Below are 20868 nucleotides of genomic sequence, written 5' to 3'. Positions count from 1 at the left end.
AGCTAAATTTTGCTATAAATAGGACCTTTGCCCAAGCATTCAACTCACACCTTCATCCTCCAACTTTTCTCTCTAAGAAAGCTTGTGTTCTTACTTGTTCTTGTTTAGTTCTTCCTTGTTCTTGAAGTTCTTCTTGAAGTTTTTCAAGAAATTCATTCCAAACCACCCTTTCAATCCACAAAGTCAAGAAGTTTTAGTCACGAACTAGTTTCGAGAGAATCCTTTCGCTTTCGAAGCTTTTGGAAGCATACGTAGGAAGTTACTCCGCCCGATCGTCAACTTACTTTCCGTAGTTGTCACTACTGCTAAGAAGAAAGGTAGAATCCCTTGTCCACTAAACTCAACATATAACGTATAATCGTATGTTGGAAGTATAAGAAGATTCTTCGTATATAAGGTTATCTATCACTTATAATGTTCTGAAATGCATGATAGTTAACAACTTATTTTCGCTAATGGAAGTATGAGCATGTTGGAATAATCGACTTTTATGCTAATAAACATATGTTGTTTTGAACTTCCCACAAAGAAAGAAAGAACGACTTTCGAAAGATAAGACTTTATCGTTTGATAGAAGTATTAGTATTTTGATCTTTAGGACAGTTATGAGCATGTATGCATGAATTGCTTGTATTACTTGTCTTGTTGTAAAGCATAAGTAATTTTCACTCCAAAGACGTCCGTACATGGGGCGTTATGCTTTAAGTAGTGATTTGAGCATGATTAGTAACATAGAGTTGGATGATCTTGCTAGTTAGTTTCAAATCACACTGAATAATGTATGATTATGTATGTGAAAAGTCCTACCACGAAGTCGTTGCATGAAAATGAGACATGGAAATTGAGAAAGTAGAAACATGACACCTAGGGTGTGGTTAATAGAAAGAAGTGATTTGAAAAGGAGAAATGTTTTGGAAACCGCAATGTAGCCGGACATGGTAGCCCATTGTGTGGTGTGTGTGTTTGGGTGTGCCAATGGGAACCCGACGCGGCGGAACCATTGTGAGGATACTCGGGAGACCGGCGCGGCGGAACCGAGGTTGAGTGAGTAGCTTGGTTATCTGTGGAGAGGAGCCAATGCAAATTTTGTGTGCTAATGGGAACCCGGTGCGGCGGAACCATTGTGAGGATACTCGGGAGATCGGCGCGGCGGGACTAAGGTTGGGTGTGTAAAATGACAATTTTGGAAATGTTGATATGATTATGAAATGTGAAAAATGGTGACACGGTCTACGAGGAGTCGCGTAGGAGAAGCTCGAAAAATCATGGACACCAACGTTAGTTTGGATAATGAATGTGGATGTGTCATTGTTAGCTGTTTTGTCGAATATGTATGAACTATGTGGAAATCATCGAATTTGTGATCGATTGTTTGTAAGTTAAGGGTTAGTGGGTATGGGTTATTCTATTGAGCTTTTGTAGCTCACGGTGTTACCTTTGATGACCCTGACATATTATATCGGTGGCGACGCTTGTATAATGTGTCAAACTTGGTAGATGAACAGGGTGAACTGCACACCTTGGAGGCTTTTGGAGCTGAAGAGTTGGCTAGGATAGAATAGCAGGCGGAGCTGTAATTAGGAACCTTAGTTTCCTTTCCCTTGTGTAATAAAAGTACTCCCATGGGAGTTATGATGTAATAATGAGCCAGACTTTATTAAGATTTTCAATGAAATTTCCTAATTAACATTCTCAAAATTCGGGGCGTTACAATCATAAACGTTTACATGAACAATTTTATACACAAACTCACATTCACATGGGAACATACACACTATACCTTCAGTGTGGGACCCACAATTAAAAGTAAATGTGTGTAAAATATTTGTCTGAAAGCTTGTGGTTTTAGAATTTTTTCTTAATATTTTATAAGGTTATAGGAGTAATTTGATTTTCATAAATAATCTATCATAAGGATCCTTTACGTGGGTAGCTAAGTTACACATGACAAGTCCTATCGTCCCTAGATATCATCCACCACCGTCCCAGGTTGCTAGTCCACTATTTTATATTGAAATATCCCAAAATGTTTGTCATCCTTAAAGAGTCGATGAAAAAAATGTGTAAAATTGCACAAATTTACCCTCATAAATCATTAAAAGTAGTTTTGTATGTAGAGGGGTAATATGGGTAATCTCATCAAATTTTATAAGAGGAAGTTAAATTCCATATACAGGACAAACAATATGGGACCGAGGAAATATCATCTATTTTTTTGTGGTACATTTGATTTCCAAGACTAATTTGTACCTTAATCTCTTTAATAATTCATTCTTAATCTATCAATATATTTTTCTTTTTGACATGGAAAAAAAAAATCTATCAATATTTAAACCTACTGAATCTTAAGACTATTCAACTTGATGTTTACATGATCTGATTTGAGAATCTCCCTAATTAATTTATAGAGAGCACCTCCAGTGAGATTAGTTCTAGTTATTATAGATTCAACCCATCATAATATTTTTAAATTTTTTTTTGAATAGTAAAATATTCAAACTGTGATGTGAGGATGAGACAAAATTGAAAGGATTTTCTTAATGTTGAGGTATGGATGAACCAAACTGGCTAATAATATGACGACAACTATCAGAGTGAAGAATGAAAAAGAGAAGACTGGGGCCAATTTTCCTTTTGTCCATTATTTTGGGGGGTGATTTGGTAGAATTTCATTTGTCACGGTAAAAGACTTTTTGAACTTAGGATTTCCTGTCCCGAATCCTTAGAATATACTGTACTATTGTGATTTATGTATTATGAACTACGTAAACTTTGTATTCACTACTATGGACCTTGGATTATGTTGTGATCACTTCTTTTTTTTTTGGAACTGTGGAAACTATGAACGGAGCTCAGCTTCATTTATTGACTGTTTGCAATTACAATATTAAACAATTGAAATCTCTGTCTTTTTTTCTTTTTCTTTTTTAATTCGGATCCCATAAATCCCACGGGGGATCGATGTTCCCCATTTGGGACAGAGGTAAAGGGTAAAAAAAGGCAAATACCCGTCAGGTATCAGAGAGGGAACTGAGGGGGAAGAGGTTCAGGGATTGGGAACGAGAATAGAGAATAGTAATATTCAGCCCCGATTCAGCCCGTTGCCAACACTATACAGGCTGTTTTTCCCAATCCGTTAATTCACCGTACGACATTTGGTGTATGTGCGCGCGCGTTGGTAAACTGTCTTGTATGGGTGTTTAAAATATGAATTATGAGCAGGCATTGGACCGTGTAATCTGCGCGTATCTCCCGCCCCACATCTTACCTTGTTTCTAGTCTCTTCTCATCATTTTCCTCCCAAGTCTCTCCCATCCACCAGCACCTCTTCCACCTCTCTCTCTGTCTCTCTCTCTCTCTCTCTCTCTCTCTCTCACTCTCTCCATCAATATCACATACACATACACAACCAATCTATATACTCACGCAGAATTCAGGCATATTCTGTGAGATCTGAACGAGTTTATAGCCGTAAAAGAACAACTTGGACAGAGCATATCATTTTTCCCTCTCGATCTGGCACACTTTCGCTTCCGCTTCAACAGGTAAACCAAAGTTTCACCTCTTTTTGGGTTTCTGTTTTTAACTTTTCTCTTTATATATGTTCTGGTCATCGAATTTGCAGATCAAAGTTCTTTAAACCATGGGTCTTTGTTTTCCAGCTTTTGGTATAAAATGAAATTACTCAAAAAGGGGCTTCCCATTCGAATCCGTCTCGTACGAATAAACCCCTTTATGTTTTAATCGTTTATCTTCATTTGTATGTTTCCGATGTGATTCTGGAAGAATTTCCCCACATGGGTTTGCGAATTTGACATTTTGTTCTTTGAATGTAATGAAAGTATATACATATATGTCAACGCAGGGCAGTTGTTCTTGGTGAAGCTTCTAGAGAGAAGCTGAAGAAATCTAACTCTGGCCGACCCTTTAGCGAAACCTCATTGTTTCTTGAGGTGGGTTCGGGCATGCGTCGATTCTTCCATTTCCGGTCAACCTTCAGCGTCGTCGTTTTCGTTCGATTGTGCTCCGTCATTGGCCAGGCGCCTGCCCATTGATTATGGCTAACGTTTGATACAATGTGAACTTTGCCTATAGAATTGAGTGGAGACATTAAAGAGGCCCAAAAGAAGACTGTCTTGTTCTGTTTCTGTATAGACTATATAGAGTATTTTGAGTCAACCGTATTAACGGAAATGTCGAAATTCAATTGCTTCTCTGCACTTGTTGGGAGGAAGAAAGACAAGGTCAGAAACAATCAGTTAAATTGTTTTCATTTTTCAACTTCACGTTATTGACTTGTATTTGCTAAACTTTCTTTACTTCAATTCTTGTTTGATTGTAGGGGGATAAGTCAGCTTCAACCACTGCGGATTACAACAAAAAGCTTAAGACCTTACAAGTGAGACTTGAGACAAATGAATCGAAATCGACTTCTTTTAGTGTCCCAGTTCCTTTTGGTATTTCAGGAAATTCTAGATGCAAGGTCAAGGTAATGGACCACGAAAGTCCTGTCGAAGAAGAAGCTACAGAAGTGGCTTATGAAGGGGAAGATGAGCTAGATGAAGACTTATCGATGAAGAGGGATAATTCAGACTTCGATTTGCAATCCCATGTCGTGGACTCGAACTCAGAAACCAATCAAGCAATAATGGAAAAGAAGGAATTTTTCGAGACACAATTCGAGAGAAAACCTGATAAAGATTCTGAAGAGGGTGATGGTTTGATCCAAAACGGGAATATTAGTGATCCAGGTGTTCGGAAGGCGGAATTCTGGGCATCGCCAGAGCTTAAACGCTCATGTTCTGACTTGGAAACAAGGGAGGTGTTCAGAAGGATATCTGATCAGTTACCTCCTTCAAAATCCGAGTCATTTGAAGAGTTGCAGCAATTAGCCGACCGGTTTCTGGAGGAAGCTCGGCCCGAAAACTCGGGCAGCCCTAGGTCAGTGATGTCCCATTGTAGTGCTGATAAAGTGATACTGAAGAAGCATTCGTCGAGCCAAGTGCTGCCTTCTAGAAGCAGAAGGCTATGGTGGAAGTTGTTTTTGTGGAGCCACAGGAATTTGCAACCGGTTTGGAGTCTAAAACCACAGACGGTGTCTGTCGCGTCTGTTTACAACCAACAAGGCGGGTACTGCTCAGATACTCTGGAGCCAAACAGGGCCTTGGAGGTTGGCGCAATGGAATCACCCAAGAATGAGGATAACCAGAACTGGAATGGTTTTCACGGAGGGGTTTCTGGGTTTATGCCACAGAACCAGTGGGTTGCTTTTTCCACTGAGTCGCCATTAACTAGAGTGGATGAGTGGGTGAAAGAACAAGCAACCCAACCTGTACTCCCTGTAAACGATGCTGAAGAGAGAGACAATGAAAGTGGAGTGGATTTCCCGCCATCTCCAGAAAATGGAAAATCGCTAGCAAGAAATACATCTCAATTGACTCGGCGTCCGAATTTGAATCTTCCAGAGGAGATTTTACATGCAAATAATGTTATCCGGTCTCTGAATTCCTCCTCAACAGTGGCTCACATGACGGGAATTGGATTAAAAGTTATTCCAACTCTTGCTCAGTTCACCAGTCTTCGGTCTGTCAACTTATCAGGCAACTCGATTGGTGAGTGACGGAATTAGTAACTGTTAAAGTATCATTTGAGATGTTTGAAAATAGATTGCTCAAACTATTTTGGTTTGGTTTGGTTTCGCAGTTCATATTACTTCAGGGTCTCTGCCAAAAGGTCTCCACACTCTCAACTTGTCCAGAAATAAAATCAGCACAATCGAAGGCTTCAGAGAGTTAACCCGATTGCGCGTACTGGATCTCAGTTACAACCGGATCTCTCGGATTGGGCAAGGTATGTATCCTCAGTAGCCTGCGTACGGGACTTCCCTAAAACAAAAGATCTTGAAAATCAACTCCCTGTTAATCAAGCGAGGGTGTTTGGGAGCGATTTTTAGTAACATATTAGAATATTGATTGTAGATTTTGGATTTTAATCATAAACTAAAACATGTCAGGGAAGCTATTTGAATAGTAGCTTATACAACATAGGAGAAAAGGCGGTCTTGTTCCGAAATGAGAAGATGTTCAATCTATAATCAGAAATGAAGAGTTTTTGGATTGTAGCCTATATAAAAAGAATTTGAGAACACCTCTCAGTAAATACTTGCAAAGCAGTCCAAACTAAGCTTCTTAATCCAAAATGCATATCCATCCAAATATCACTGCCAAACATCATACATATAAGTGCTAGATTTTTTAAATTTTTTTGATCTAATATAACTGTTTGACCATATGACTTAATCTGTATTCACATGAAATCAGGTTTGTCAAACTGTACACTGATTAAGGAGCTTTACCTTGCTGGAAACAAGATCAGTGAAGTTGAGGGGCTGCACAGACCCTTGAAGCTGACTGTTCTGGACTTGAGCTTCAACAAGATAACCACAGCAAAAGGACTTGGCCAGCTCGTGGCCAACTACAACTCCCTTCTAGCTCTGAATCTGTTGGGGAATCCAATCCAGAGCAATATCAGCGACGAACAACTGCGGAAAGCGGCTTGTAGTCTTCTCCCAAAGCTGGCCTACCTGAATAAACAGCCGATTAATCCTCAGAAGGCACGCGAGGTGGCAACAGAAAGCATTGCAAAAGCTGCCCTTGGGAATAGCAGTAGGGGAACCCATAGAAAAACAGTGAAGAGAGTAAGCCAAGGAGGATCAGTCTCCTCCAGTTTGCACAGGGGAGGGGCCAATGCGAATTTGGGGCAGAAAACCAAGCACAAAACAAAAAGCCGAAGCCGCCATCACTCGGACCTGAAGATGAAGTCTGCTGAGCTAGCTTCATCTTCCCGGTAGATAGGATTTCAATTTCTGTTTTTTTCCTTTTTGCTTTACAAGTGGTTAGTGTTGCTTCTGCTTTTGTTTTTTTTCTCCAAATTGGGTTTCTCCACAAGCTAGATATATGCTGGCTTTGGTGGTTTCAATTTGAATTTGGATAAAGTGCACTTCCGTTCAGATTTGTCTAGGTTTTCTCTAAATTCACAAACATAACAACTCTGTGATTATGAGAATGTGTTCAGTGGATTCTTGTGCTTACTGATAATTTCTTTGGATTGTGGTATTAGATAGCTTGATAATTGGGGCTATTTTTTAACTGCTTAAGGAGAGTAGTTGATAACTTAACATGGTATCATAGCATAGCCTGGGAGAGGTCTTGAGTTCAATTCTCTTCGTTTGCATGTGTTCACTGTTTGCATTATCATTTTTCCCTTCACGTTCAGTTCGCCTACTTATGAATATTTAAATCTTCACATGCAAGCTGGAGTTTCAGGCGAGGGAAAGTATTAGATAGCTAGATGTAACGACACCCTAAACGAATATGTCTTGATATTATCTTGGACACAGATGTGCATAACCCGAACCACAAGAGGACAATGCTTGCCTCGTCTATTTTACAATTTAGCTTCCTAATCAGTCATCGGTTATGCGACCATAACGACACCCTAAACGACCAAGTCTTGATCTAACATGAGAACGAGACAATGGTGTTCCAATTACATACAGCATTTTGGTTGAATCTAACATCAGAGAGTATTCTGCCACCAGCTGGAGAGGTCTTTACTAATGGTTACTTCCAATTCAACTCGCTTGACAACCAACGTGTTGCCAGTTGTGACACAATAAACAAACCGAACCTTGAGAAAATTATCAACAGGACATTCAGAGCCAAGTAAGAATCATGGGCTTCAATTAGCAAATCAAGGGCATTCAAAAACCAACAAGACAACAGAGAAATTACACAAAGATATCTTCATAATCAACTCATTTGTTCAGATATATCTCAACACTCTCAGGAACATGGATGTTACCTAGCTTTACATTTCTTCTCATTTCCAAACCATGAAAATGAATTCAAGAGCCATTACCAAAAAAGGCCACTGGAATAGACTACAAATGACTCAATTGATCAATGCAAAAACAATGTCTAGGATCAATGTAAGATACCTTATTCCTTCAGAATACAGCATTGACCCTGTTGTGCAAGAGTTAGAGCTCTGCTCAATTTATAACAACCTGCGAAAGATGTACCCATTGAATCCTTTGCACAGAACAAGAGCAAGAAAGAAGCCCCTCGGCAAGGCTACATCGCACCAACTAAGTCCTCTATCTATGAGGAAGGAATCACTCTTTTTTACATTGTCATCTACAACCTTCATTAGTGCCTCTGGGCTTTATCTAGGGGGCCAGCCCTATGACGTGTTTGCAAAAGCTCTTGAACCCTCGGATTTTTTGTGCCTTTAGTTGAAGTATAGGTTGTCGGTTCAGTCTATCTTGATAGGGATTTTTCCTTCAGTTGAGTGTTCCAGCAAATTGAAGATTGAGTTATGATAAGGAATCAATGTTTTATCTTAATCATTTAAAAAACTAAGACATTGCACAGATGAGAAATTAACAAGTTCCAAAGATTATTTCCCAACGATATCAGAACGTGGTTCCATCTCTAGCATCTGCGCGTATCTATACAACTTCTCATTGAAAAACACTTGTGGATCCTTATTAATCAAAACCCCATCTTCACCGTAAGCATCTTTCAAAAACACAACCCAATTCATCTCCGTACCCGCCAAATAAAAAGTTCGAGGCTGCTTCAAAAGCATCTGATAAGTATGCTTGGTAAGACACAACTCCTCCTTGAACTCCACAATGTGGTGTATTGAAGCCCTCTTCTCCAAAGTCAAGCTCAAGAACTCGTGCAAAACTCCAACTCTGTACTTCTCCGCTTCCAAAGTCCAAAGCTCAAACTTAGAACCATTTGAATATGGTGAAACCAATGGAAGCGTGTTCAGCAGATTCACCTTTCTCATATCATCTTCTTCCAAATCCAAGGATTTCCCGTGTTTTAAAGGAAACTTGAATGCTTTCTTCACCCTGTCCTCGTCTACCATGAATTCTCTCTCCAATGCACTCACTGCCAGTAAGGGATCCCAGTTCACGAGCTCAAGCACTCTTTTCCCATCCTCTTCGACCGTAACTTTGAAGTAGTTTGGGTATTTTGCAACCTGATCCCTGAAATCTTCGGGAATGCCAAATAAAAGCCGTTTATGGTACAATTTGCTCAAAGGAATTCGTTTCGTTGATGACATCATTAATAGTTTCCGGATAACTGTGACTCTGTCTTCCTCCATAGCATTCATTATTTCTTTCTCTTCTTGGAGTAACGACTCCATGAAGTCGGTGAATCCGAACCACAGCTTGCCGTCATCATGGCGGTAGGTCTCTATCAGGAGGGGGTGCCGCTGGATGGAGCGAAGGACCTGTTAGAAAAAAACTGATCAAACATCTAATCTGCATTCAAAATCTGATCAAACATCTAATCTGCATTCAAAATCTGATCAAACATCTAATCTGCATTCCTACAAATATCAGAAACCAAACCATAATATGCAGGAGCAACTGGATTCCATACTCAAACGTCAGTCAAACTGAAATTTGAGTGAGAAAGTGCTTGAAACTCCCTCCGTCCCTTCTCATACCCATATCTTAAGAAGCACGGATACGGACACAAGCAGTGTTCTAAAACAAGGAATTAATTGGCAATTAATAGCTGATTAATCACTGGCGGGGCCTACCCAATTAGGTCCGACTAACGATTAATTGTCGATTACTAATTAATATGCACCAATTAATTGCCGATTAATCGCTCGAAGGTGGCCGACCGCCCGACTAACGCCTAGCGACTTTTAGAACATTGGACACAAGACACTGATACCACAAGACATAGACCTTAGTTGCACAAAGCAAGGGCGGGGGAATATAGAAGCTCCCAAGGTTGGAAGCGTGAAAGGAACGTGCACATATATGATGAAAAAAATGTAGCATATAATATACACTTTAATACTACAATCATTCTAGGGAGTAAAATTAAGTGTAAGAAATGGGCTACTGTTACAAAAAAAGATTTTCTTTTCAAGATGTCATGACTTGGACTAGATGTATGAGTTCATCAAAGACCAATTAACAAAGCCAAGTGACAAATTTCTATTTTTCGATTTTAAGGATTATACAAAAGCTCCCCCATCTTCGTAAGGAGCATGCTCCTGTCAAGGTCCTTGGTCAGGAGTGCAGGAGCATGGTCCTAAGGTGGGAGTGACACCACTTTAGAAGCTCCATGCTACTAAGACATAGACACGTGAATATGTTATTTCTCTAAAATGTAGAACACAGACACGTTGAGGGTATGTTCATTTATACATTTATGCAAATGTATTGTTATGCACATATATCACCATAAGTATAGGTTTCCAAATTATATAACACACAAGATACAATAAGTTATGAAGAATCTAGTTGACATGGGACTCAAGAATCGAAATCCTTACAAGATTCCAAATGAATATAATATGATAAATTGGAAAAAACACTATGGTCCCAACTTTGTGTATCATAATGATATGCCAAATAAAAATTGCAATGTCTTCAATAGTCGCATGTTAGCAAGTGTCCAAGAAGTGTCGATTGCATAATTATTTCTGTCATAAACGCCAAAGAAGTGTCGGACATGTGGCAGAAAGATTGTTGCACACTTATCCGAATTAAGATTTTTATTTTCTAATTACGGACACGAAAAAAAAAAAGAGTATCGTATGCGTGTCCGAGAGCGTCCGAGTGATGATGTCACCTTGTTTTAGGCGTCCGTGCTTCTTTGCCCATATCACTTGAGTTTCCATCGAACTTTTTGTTCAAATCATTAATCAAAATTTTTAAGACTGCCTTACGTGTCTTCTAAATTAACAAATATACAACTGATGACGTTTTTGCTCAAATCTACGTCTTATAGCAACTGAAGCTTTCAGTAAAAACTAGTTTGCGAGATTGTGCCTTGTATTCATTCACTGTCTTGAAATCCTAGATAGAGAAAATGTACAAATATATATTGAGTATTTCTCCCTATCATCCCTACATATAATTATCGCATGGTATTTCACCATAGTTTAATGTGCTCAAAATAAAAATTGTTCTTACTTTTTAATTACTAACAGTTGGGCACACACACGTGTGCAGTTGAATAGGTTTGAGTAGTTGGATTAATAATTTACCACTTCGTCCTAACAATTAATTCATGTTACATTTAAGGTAGATGTAAAAATAGTTTTTCATCAGGGTAATGGTGAAAATCATTTTTGTGATGGAGCTTCACAAAAGTGTTCACACCAAAAGAGGGTAGCCCCTCTAATCTCTATATATAGATATAGATGGTTGAAATTTCATATCATAATTTCTTTTAGCTATCCAAAATTATGCAAACAGTACCAAAATATAAACTGGGTGGGACCGGGCCCCGCTAGCACCACAATAACTCTGCCACTGATTTTACTTAATTGTAATTTATTTAATTCTAAAAAAATTTCTATGCATACACCAAAAAAGAAGAAGAGAGACACTGTACTACATGCGGGAGAGGGTGGGCCTGGGCTTCACTATTGGGCTGACTGATTGTTATAAAACCCTAATTGTTTGTGATAAGCCTCACTCGCTGCGAATGTTTCTTTAGCAGAGTCACAACGCAGCAGCCGTGATACCTCAAGTGTCATGGCAGATCTCAATAAGGTATCATTGACAGTAATCTGATTCAATAAATCTGAGGTGTTTATAGAATACAGTTGAGCATACGCTATTGGTCAATTAGGTCTGTTTGGATTCTCTATGAAGCCAGATTTGCCAGAACACAATGATAGTCCAAGATGTCTTCTACTCGATGACATTTATTTCAACTACTGGGAAGCTCGCATGAAACAGTTCCTAAGGTTCATGGATATACGTCTTTGGAAGTCTGTAGAAGATGGATATGAACCTCCCACAGTCACTAAGGTGGAGACTAATGAAACAAGATTGAAACCCCAGGAAGAATTTGATCATACTGAACTTAGTGAAATGCTCATCAACTCTCTGGCATTGAATGCCATATCTAAGGGTGTCACTGACACTGACTGGTGGAGGATGTCAGAGTGTGAGACAGCCAAGGAGGCTTTGGATATCCTCATAGATGCCTACGACGACACTCCTACTGTGAAATATTTGAAACTGCAGATGTTGGAAGCTATGTATGATGGAAGAGTCTGAAATGATATATAAGTTCTATCTTAGGCTTAATACTATTGTGTCCTCTATGACTAGACTGGGTGAGTGGGTCAGTTATGAGAGAATTATGAGAAAGATTCTTAGGTCTTTTCCTCCTGAGCGTTTCAGCCTCAAAGTCAAGAGCATAGAATCCGAAATAGACATTGGATGCTGGAATGTTGTGGATCATGATAGAATGTTGGAACCAGTTTAGTTAACGATCTCTCTTTGTTGATTAGTCTCCCTTCTTCTAGATTCGTTCCCCAGGCACATTATCGCCTTCCTGACTTCGAGAGGAACTAGGGAATCTGAATATTGACTCTGAGGCTGCTATGGGTAAACTCGTAAACAGCCCAAACTGCATCACAAAAATGATTTTCACCCTTTCCCTAACGAAAAACTGTTTTTACAGCTTCCTTAAATGTAACATGAATTAATTGTTAGGACAAAGTGTTAAATTATTAACCCAACTACCCACGCCTCACACCTATTCAACTGAACACACGTGTGTAGTGGGCCGAACATTACAGCTCGGACCACCAAGACCGGTTTGGCTGCAGACGAAGCTTTTAGGCTCAGCCCGCGCCTAGGCCAGCGTGTTAAGTGCTGACGTTCAGGGGTCGTTTCCTCGAGACCACCGTAGGACTCGAATGCCCATTCAACTCTTAGGTTCGGCTATGGCCGAGCTCGGGCGAAGGGTGCTCCTTGATCCACAAACTACAGAACCCACGTTGCTCGCCCAGAGCCGAGCTCTTAGGCTCCGGTCATACATGGTGGGCCAGCATGACCATGTGCGAGTAGAACCGCCTTGGCCCGAGGTGACATGTCTAACGTCACGACCAGGCAGTTATGCCAAAGGATAACGATGAGCGCACGTGGGGGTGCCAACTCACGCTCAAAACGGTTATCAAACCCTACATGTGACGTCAGCCGACGTACTTGGAGAGCAAGCAAAGGGATCTCTATAAATACCAAAGAATGAAGCCCTAAAGGGGGACAAGTGATCTTCCCCGAATCCCCACTAAACCCTAGTCCATTCCTACTTGCTCTGCACTTTCTCACTCTCACGCCGGAGGACCATTCCGGAGTCCCTCCGGTGCGGCCTTTTAGTCGTGCCTCCTTGTGCAGGTCAGGTGAACCATCCATCCTAACCAGAAGCTCAGAGGGACTGAACCAGGCATTTCGGAACCCCACAACGTGTGTACCCAACTGCTAGTAATTAAAAAGTAAGAACAAATTCTATTTTCAGCACACTAAACTATGCTGAATGACACCCTGCAATAATTAAAATACGTAGTCGTTGAATGAACAAAGTAATTGTGTACAACAAATGGCACATGAATAATGCAATGGTCAGTTAAAAAAATTAATAACAATGCAATGGTCGAATACCAAAATGCCTAATATAACCAATAGCAAAAAGGAATATATAAGGGCTAGTATGTTTGTAAACAACAGGACCTTGCGGCCGCGGGGGAAGCCTAGCTCGCGGTGGAGTTTGCCGGCGTCGTCGAGGCGGAGGACGTGATCCGGCTGCTTGTACAGGTACTCTTTGGTTCTCGTGAGGAACCGAAAGGCGGCGTCTCGCTGGAGGATGGCCTCCAAGTGGGGGCGCCGCTGCGAGTCGTGCTGGACGGGATTTGTTCGGGGGCTGTCCTTTTTGCGTTTCTTCTTCTTGTACTTTTGTGGGGTTTTGGTGACGAGGAAAGAGGTGGAGAAGTTGGTGGAGGTGAGGAGGGAGGAGAGAGAGGAATGGGGTTGGGATTTATTAGGGTTTAGAATGTGGGCGAGAGTTGTGATGGCGGTGGTGGTGAGTCGTCGCCAAGCTGAAGCCATGGGGGGGGGGGGTGGGCGAATTTTTTATTAATGGGGAAATGAATCGTTCGATCAATGGGCTGTAGAGGAGAGAAACTTAAAGAGAGGTAAAAATGGGGCGGTTGAAATCCAGAGAAATGGAGTGAGGGGAAAAAGGAAAAAAAGGGAGAAAAACGTATCCGACCTGCCGGATTCGAACCAGCGACCTAAGGATGGCTATTTGGATTTTGTCCAACTACAGTCCTCCGCTCTACCAACTGAGCTAAGGTCGGTTTTGTTTATCAGTCAAGGAAATAAAAAAATTATTCTATCTTTGAAACTTGTGGGAAAGAAGTGGAAAGAAGGAAAACCAAAAACTTGCCCCATTAAATTTTCAAACTACAAAAGTTAAAAACTATTAATATAGAAAACGTATTTTTAATAGTTTTCAAACTAATAAAAATTGTTATTAGAGGTACAAAACCATTTTTTGGAAAAAAAAAAAAGTTTTCTTTTATTAAGGAAAATTCTTGTTTCCAAAAAAAAAAAGGTTCTCAAAAAAAAAAACAGTTTTTGAAAAAAAAAAAATTAAAAAAAACTGCTTTTAAAAGTATTTTTTTTGACAATATGGTAGAAAAAGAAAGAGAGAGAGTGAAAATGGAGGAGAGATAAGATTTTTATGTAATGATAAGTGTACTTGATTGCAAAGATGCAAGATTCACTAAATTTGGTTATTAGCAAAAGGTTGCTAATTTTGATTATTCAAGAACCAAAATTTGATAAATTGTTAAAAAATTGCTAAATTTGATTATTCTAATGTGAAAACTTTTTGGAGCAAACATTTCTAACCTTAGCAACATTTGGATTTTGATTTCCGTTCCGGAAATCTTCTTAAAAAATAAGTACTTATTTTGCCACTTCTCATTCAAAAATAAGAAGGGTCATTCCACAAAATTCAAATAAAAAGTTCCTTTCACATTTTCAAACTCAAAAATAATGCAAATGAAAAAAAAAGTTCAATTTTTTTTGCACCGTATTAAAGATCTCAATGAGATCTATCAAATAAGATCCATAGTGGTAAGAAAATTATTTGCGTAAACACATAATTTTTGAGTTTGAAGTTGCCTTATATAAAAAATAAGACTGTTGCTATGATAATGGGCGCCGGCAGAGGGAAATCGTACCGGCGGCCACGCCGGGCCATATCCGGCCACCGGACGGCCGATCCGAGCCGTCCAAAAATTCTAAAAAAAAAAAACGAGGGGGCCTTTGCGGGAATCAACGGCATCCGAGGTGTGTAGGGTGCTTGATCCGAGTACCCCTTTTCCGTGTAGGGTGCTTGATCATATATACACGGAAAAGGGGTGCTCGGATCAAGCACACTACACACCTCGGATGCCGTTGATTTCCACACTGGCCCCCTCATTTTTTTTTTATAGAATTTTTGGATGGCTCGGATCGGCCGTCCGATGGCCAGAGACGGCCGAGCAAGGTTGCCGGTACGATTTTCCTCCCCGGCCAGTCGGTACCTATATAAATTCTTTCAAAATAAGTAGCAGCCTTCTTATTTTCAGGAACAAGCCTTCTTATTACACAAAAAATAAGTTCTTATTTCGTTTCTGGAACGGGCTTAGTCTACTAGGGATGCTCTAAGGACTAAGATTGTCCCTCGCAAGCTTTTGAATCCATCAAAGCGCTGTTCCGGAAAGGAAAATAAGTACTTATTTTTTAAGAAGGCAATTTCAAACTTAAAAATCATTTGCTTACGCAAATTATTTTCCTATCAATATGGATATTGTTTGATAGATCTCATTGAGATCTTTAATATGGTGCAAAAAAAATTAAAAAATTATTTTTTATTTACATTATTTTTTAATTTGAAAATGTGAAATAAGTACTTATTTTTTAAGAAGGTGTTCTGGAACGGAGCCCAAGTCCGTTGGTAAAATCTCCAATAACCTCGAATTTCTGAAGGGTAGATATCATATTTCTCAGGAACTAGTTCAAAAGGGTATCTGAGCCTCCATCCCAAAAAGAAAAAAAATAGGAGCACCGCTCTCTAACCCTAAAACAACCGTCACGCTTCTTGTTCTCCTTTTCCTCCCTCTCCTTTGGGTTTATACCCAACTTTGGGTGGCGGGAGGGGAGGAATCAATCTTTGCCTTCAGATCTGGTTTCCCTTTCCCCTTCTCCACCAAAAACCACTTACCATTCGTCGTCGCACCACTTTTAGGTTTGCAACTGAGTGGTCGCCAGTGGCTTCTTGAGTCACCGGCTTGGGAGCTTTGATCGATAGTAGCTAGGCAAGAGAAGGGCAACTCAATGACAGAGGAGAGTGTGTGTTTTGTTTTATTTTGTTTTTGTCTGAACTTAGTCCGGTTTTTGTTCGGTTTTAGTCCGATTTTTGTTTGGATTTAGGCCGGTTTCAATTCAGATTTAGTCTGGTGGGTTGTTGATTTCCATCAATTTTTGATATTGTCTTTGATATGGAGCTCCGCCATCCCGAGGCGTCTGGTGTCTAGGTACTAGCTCCACGTAAGCCGATCCTTGTTGATAACGGTGTGGAATGAGCGATAGCACTTGCTTAAGCGCTAGATATCTGCTTCGTCTCTTTACTTTTCCTGTATATCATTAGGGTTTGGTTGTGCCTCTATATCTCTGTATTCTGATGGAAATCTTTAAATGTCGTATGGCCTGATCTGTATTCCAATGATAAAAAATGTAGATACCATATGACTTTTTTAAATGGATATACTTCTTCTGTTGAAAACAAAAAGAGTCCGTTGGTAAAAAAAAATCCACCACATGTAGGTTTTTTTTTTTTGTTAGGTTTATCTGTATGGGTTACATTATTTTTTTTCGGTGCGAATTGTGGTGGCTCCCGCACTAGTATCATGTAAAGTATTTAAATCCAATTCAAAATTAGTCTTATATATATATATGTGTGTGCGTTTTGCGATTATGGAGAGCGCACCAAGTCAAGTGTACTACTACTGTCACCACTTACATTTTCAATAATTGTGGTGGCTCCCGCACTAGTATCATGTAAAGTATTTAAATCCAATTCAAAATTAGTCTTATATATATATATATATGTGTGTGTGCGTTTTGCGATTATGGAGAGCGCACCAAGTCAAGTGTACTACTACTGTCACCACTTACATTTTCAATAATGAATTTTTAGTATATATCCTCTAGTTAATTCCTACTATCGATCACAAATACAATTCGTAGCTAGCTAGGCTCAACATTGAATGGAAATTCCTGAATGATTATAGGTTTCAACAAATCAACCATTCCTTTTCCCAAATTCAACTCTAGCTAGCTAGATTAATCATTAATATTTATATGTTTCGATGCAATAACAAGAGATTATTTCTAATAAGTAGAGTTGTTAGTTGGTTAATTAATTGGCCAGATTTTCTTCATGAAATTAGTTGAACTCATATTACCATGGCTGGAATGGTAAACTCCTTTTATATTAATAATAATTAAAAAAACATGGAATTAACAGAACTACTATATTCAAGATCTTCCCTAGGATCCGAAGTTCGTTGGACTAAACCTGATAGGCACATGGGGTCAGCCGGTTTGGGTTACAAAGGGATGAGCTCCTCTTCATACCCCTCTCTATGCTGTTATAATGAGAGACCATTTCGAGTTTACAACTATGATCCAAATCGTTCATCTTATAGAATACATGCATGGAAAAGAACATATCTGCGAAAATTTAGTTTTAATCGAAGATCAATAGATATAGGGACGAAGTCAGGATTTTACCTTAGTGGTGGCAAACATTACACTAAAAAAAATAAAAAGACGGACCATAATATGCATATTCATAGACTTCAGAAAATATTTAAATAGCATATCGAACATTACAATTAACGAGTCGTATGCATGTACAGTACCAAGAAAGAGTAATTTTAATTTAATCTATCTATTCCAGTGTGGTATCTTGAATTGTGATGCTCTTTCATGTCATTAAAAGTATCGTTGATAGAATCGACATCAAAACTTTCAGCAATGTCCTCAATGTGTGAGACCTTCTTGACTTTGAAGAAAGTTTCTCTGTGAATTTCGACGCCGTTCAATCATAGCCCTGGATACATTGCTTCCTTTATTTCTGTTTGCTCTTAGGTGTTTTTCTTGTTTGTCTTTTTCCACAGAGTTTGCATAAAAACACAGTGTGAAGTTTGATTTTCCTTAATTTAGACCTCATGTTTCATAATATTTCACTTGGCTCATTGAATTTGTTTTTGGATTATTTTTGTTGGCCTCCTTCAATTTCTAGAAAAAAAAAGTAGAGGATTAAAGACTTTTTATATAACAAAAAATTAAAAAAAAAATCTGGTGGGGGCGGGTCTATATAGTTTGGGAATAAAATATTTTTTTCCAATGAAGTAATAGTACTTTTTTGAAATCGTTGTGGTAGCGGCCGCCGCCACTTGTTCCCTGTGGCTCCATCCTTGAATAGATACGTGAATATGTTGCATTTTATAACTTAAAATGAATGGCAAATGTATTTTACACTTAAAGCTTACAATTTGTAGAACAGGATCCAATTTCTTTACATATTTATCGATATCAGTTAAACTAATTTTTCGCAAAAGTATTCTATTTTACATGTTCTGCAAGGGGAATTATTCATATCATAGTTGTGGGCCCGAAATTGACCAACAGAAGAAAAGTTTGGAAGTATGGAGAGATGGAATATGGAGAGGAGTTGATCCCGATTGAAAAAACTTATGTTACCAATCTTTAGCATTCCCTTATATATATGCCTACTATTTAGGCAAAATGTCGTCACTTCTTGCTAAACAACAGAAAAAAAAATCTAATGGTATCACTTTGCCAGCGATCTAAAACAATACATCGTACCATTAAACAAATACTAGATGCAACGGATAAGTGGTTGTATAAAAGGGCAAGGACGTAGCTAATTTGAGCTGATGACTTGCGCTTACTATATTGTCAAGACAATCTGCTATCCAAAACCTACTACAAACAAGCATAAAAAAAAAAAGAAGTGTTATATTTAACCCCCTAAACTATGAACTATTTATGAGTTGCACGCCTAATGATTTACTCAGACACTTAACCTCTTTAAAGTACCTGAGATTTGAAACTTTACACCTTCCATGAACCATCCACTAGGATTTAGGATGAACAAATCGCCTGACAAGCATATGACATGTTTAATAGTATAACTTTAAGGATAAAAATGCCCTAAATTTAGTGTTTCCATTATTCAAACAATCTTAATACCCGGTAAAATGGCGGACAAATTTATCAATGCATCTCCTACTGTCTCTACCACTAGCCATCAACGCTGAAAACCATTGCCACTGCAATGGACTTGTCTTCACCTGCCCCCACCTCCACTAATAAGAACTGAATTGATTTCAGGAAGATACTAGTCAAAGAAGGGCAACAGTGTAATCTGATTATTTCTGTTAACGGTGTCGACCTTATTGTTTTTTCATATTGTTGAAGGAGATTGAGTGTTGAGTTTTAAACATTAAGGAGGCAAAATTAAAAATTAAAAAAGAAGAAGGCATCTTTGAGGGGGGTAAATGTAATTCACCTAAAATTGAGTCTAGACATGCCATGGCATGCCAACGGATAGGACAAGGCACATCATATGTCACTATATATACCATTGAAGTAGAAAGAAGTAGAGAGAAGTTGAAATAGAAAGACCTTCGAAAAGAAAAGCATGGGGGCTTTGTAACCAAAAAAGGAAAAAAAGAAGCAGCATGGGGACTAAACATGAACAAGAGGGATCCACAAAACATAAACAGAAAAAGAGGGATCTCATTCGTAAAACGTTGATGGATTCTCAAAAGCGTACATTGATATAATTCTCCAAGGGGAAGTTCTATAATACATACCTCTTATTTGGGTGTATCATATGTACCCTCAATGAAGGACACGTATGTCAAAATTTAACAAACAAATAAGGAAGGAGGGGATAAGTTTTTGGGGTTAAATTGGGTGGATCTATCGATAGGCAATGTTGTGTCAATACCCAACCAATGTGAAGTGACTAACGCTATCAAAAAGTAAGGGTCCTAAAATTTGGATTGAGCGGGGCAGATGTGTGTCGAACTTATTCGTTTATCTGTACAAATAATAGCCAACAATATAGTACTGTACTACTATGTATCAAATTGTAGCTAGTTCATTACAGTACTTCACAGTACTCCCTTCGTCCCAAGTTGGATGTCAATTTTTGATATTCGTGCCAATTTCAATTTCTTATATCTTTCAATATAGTTTAAAAAAATATGCAATATGGATCTTGTTTGATAGATCTCGATTAGTTCTATTATACAAAGTTTTCAAACTCATGAAAAACATTATAGATTGAAAGATATAAGCGACGAAAAATGACACGAGTTTCAAAAATTGTCATCCGTTTTGAGACGGAAGGAGTATTAGTATAAGTGACGCACTATGTAAGACACAAAGAGAAACATAAAACTCCACTAATATAAAATTGTATTCAGAAAATGGTTGTCCTCGTGTTGAAAAGCTAAACTCGAGGTTAACTGCCACTATATTTGTGATCAGGAACGGAATTAGGATTTTTTATATGAGAGAGCCAATCACAACATGAACTACAAAATTTTAAAATTTCAATGTTCAAGGATATAAAATATCTGAATGACAAAATAATACCTATTACAAAACACAATATAACCAAAGCATTTGTGAGAAAAACCCATCCTCCATCCGAAGCATGTGTTCTAACAATATTTCTAGTTGAAAATATTCTTTCTATCCACTATTTTTATTCACTCGGAGGCCACTATGTATAATTTTGATATTTAAACAAAAAAAAATTATAAAAATTCGAAACCCCGCAGGGGCCGTGGTCCCCGTACGCCGTAGTGTGGATCCGTCTCTATTTGTGATCACTCATGGTGTTCAAGCCATTTCATAGGTGATATACATCA

At 38.8% G+C, this 20868-nt stretch overlaps 2 protein-coding genes, 1 long non-coding RNA gene and 1 other non-coding gene across 4 annotated transcripts; 1 reads left to right on the top strand and 3 right to left on the bottom strand.

The window, feature by feature from the left end:
• Positions 1-3353: 3353 nt before the first annotated feature.
• LOC131328899 (uncharacterized) lies at positions 3354-4000 on the bottom strand. Its single transcript, XR_009200570.1, has 2 exons — positions 3862-4000; positions 3354-3530 (listed from the first exon to the last, which is right to left on the bottom strand). It is a non-coding gene; the product is annotated as an uncharacterized LOC131328899 (long non-coding RNA).
• Positions 4001-4104: 104 nt separating this feature from the next.
• On the top strand, positions 4105-7090 carry LOC131328897 (uncharacterized). The gene is made up of 4 exons (XM_058361861.1): positions 4105-4244; positions 4343-5612; positions 5704-5850; positions 6321-7090. The coding sequence occupies exons 1-4, from the start codon at positions 4194-4196 to the stop codon at positions 6848-6850; spliced, it is 1998 nt and encodes a 665-aa protein (XP_058217844.1). The 5' UTR covers positions 4105-4193; the 3' UTR covers positions 6851-7090.
• Positions 7091-7789: 699 nt separating this feature from the next.
• On the bottom strand, positions 7790-14113 carry LOC131328896 (protein WHAT'S THIS FACTOR 1 homolog, chloroplastic). The gene is made up of 2 exons (XM_058361860.1): positions 13574-14113; positions 7790-9309 (listed from the first exon to the last, which is right to left on the bottom strand). Exons 1-2 carry the CDS (start codon positions 13946-13948, stop codon positions 8461-8463), a joined length of 1224 nt encoding a protein of 407 aa, XP_058217843.1. The 5' UTR covers positions 13949-14113; the 3' UTR covers positions 7790-8460.
• Positions 14106-14199, bottom strand: TRNAY-GUA (transfer RNA tyrosine (anticodon GUA)). The gene is made up of 2 exons: positions 14163-14199; positions 14106-14141 (listed from the first exon to the last, which is right to left on the bottom strand). It is a non-coding gene; the product is annotated as a tRNA-Tyr (tRNA).
• Positions 14200-20868: the final 6669 nt, after the last annotated feature.

This window comes from Rhododendron vialii, chromosome 6a (assembly GCF_030253575.1).
Source record: "Rhododendron vialii isolate Sample 1 chromosome 6a, ASM3025357v1".
Taxonomy (NCBI): domain Eukaryota; kingdom Viridiplantae; phylum Streptophyta; class Magnoliopsida; order Ericales; family Ericaceae; genus Rhododendron; species Rhododendron vialii.
The sequence above is the reverse complement of the archived record's forward strand: the minus strand, read 5'-3'. Positions and strand labels throughout refer to the sequence as shown.

Excerpts from the sequence above, each read along its gene's own strand:
- LOC131328897 (XM_058361861.1), top strand. The coding sequence starts at position 4,194 with ATGTCGAAATTCAATTGCTTCTCTGCACTTGTTGGGAGGAAGAAAGAC. Across the intron at positions 4,245-4,342 it reads TTGGGAGGAAGAAAGACAAG|GGGGATAAGTCAGCTTCAAC; the intron begins GTCAGAAACAAT and ends GTTTGATTGTAG. Across the intron at positions 5,613-5,703 it reads CTTATCAGGCAACTCGATTG|TTCATATTACTTCAGGGTCT; the intron begins GTGAGTGACGGA and ends TTGGTTTCGCAG.
- LOC131328896 (XM_058361860.1), bottom strand. The coding sequence starts at position 13,948 with ATGGCTTCAGCTTGGCGACGACTCACCACCACCGCCATCACAACTCTC. Across the intron at positions 9,310-13,573 it reads GCTTCCCCCGCGGCCGCAAG|GTCCTTCGCTCCATCCAGCG; the intron begins GTCCTGTTGTTT and ends TTTTTCTAACAG.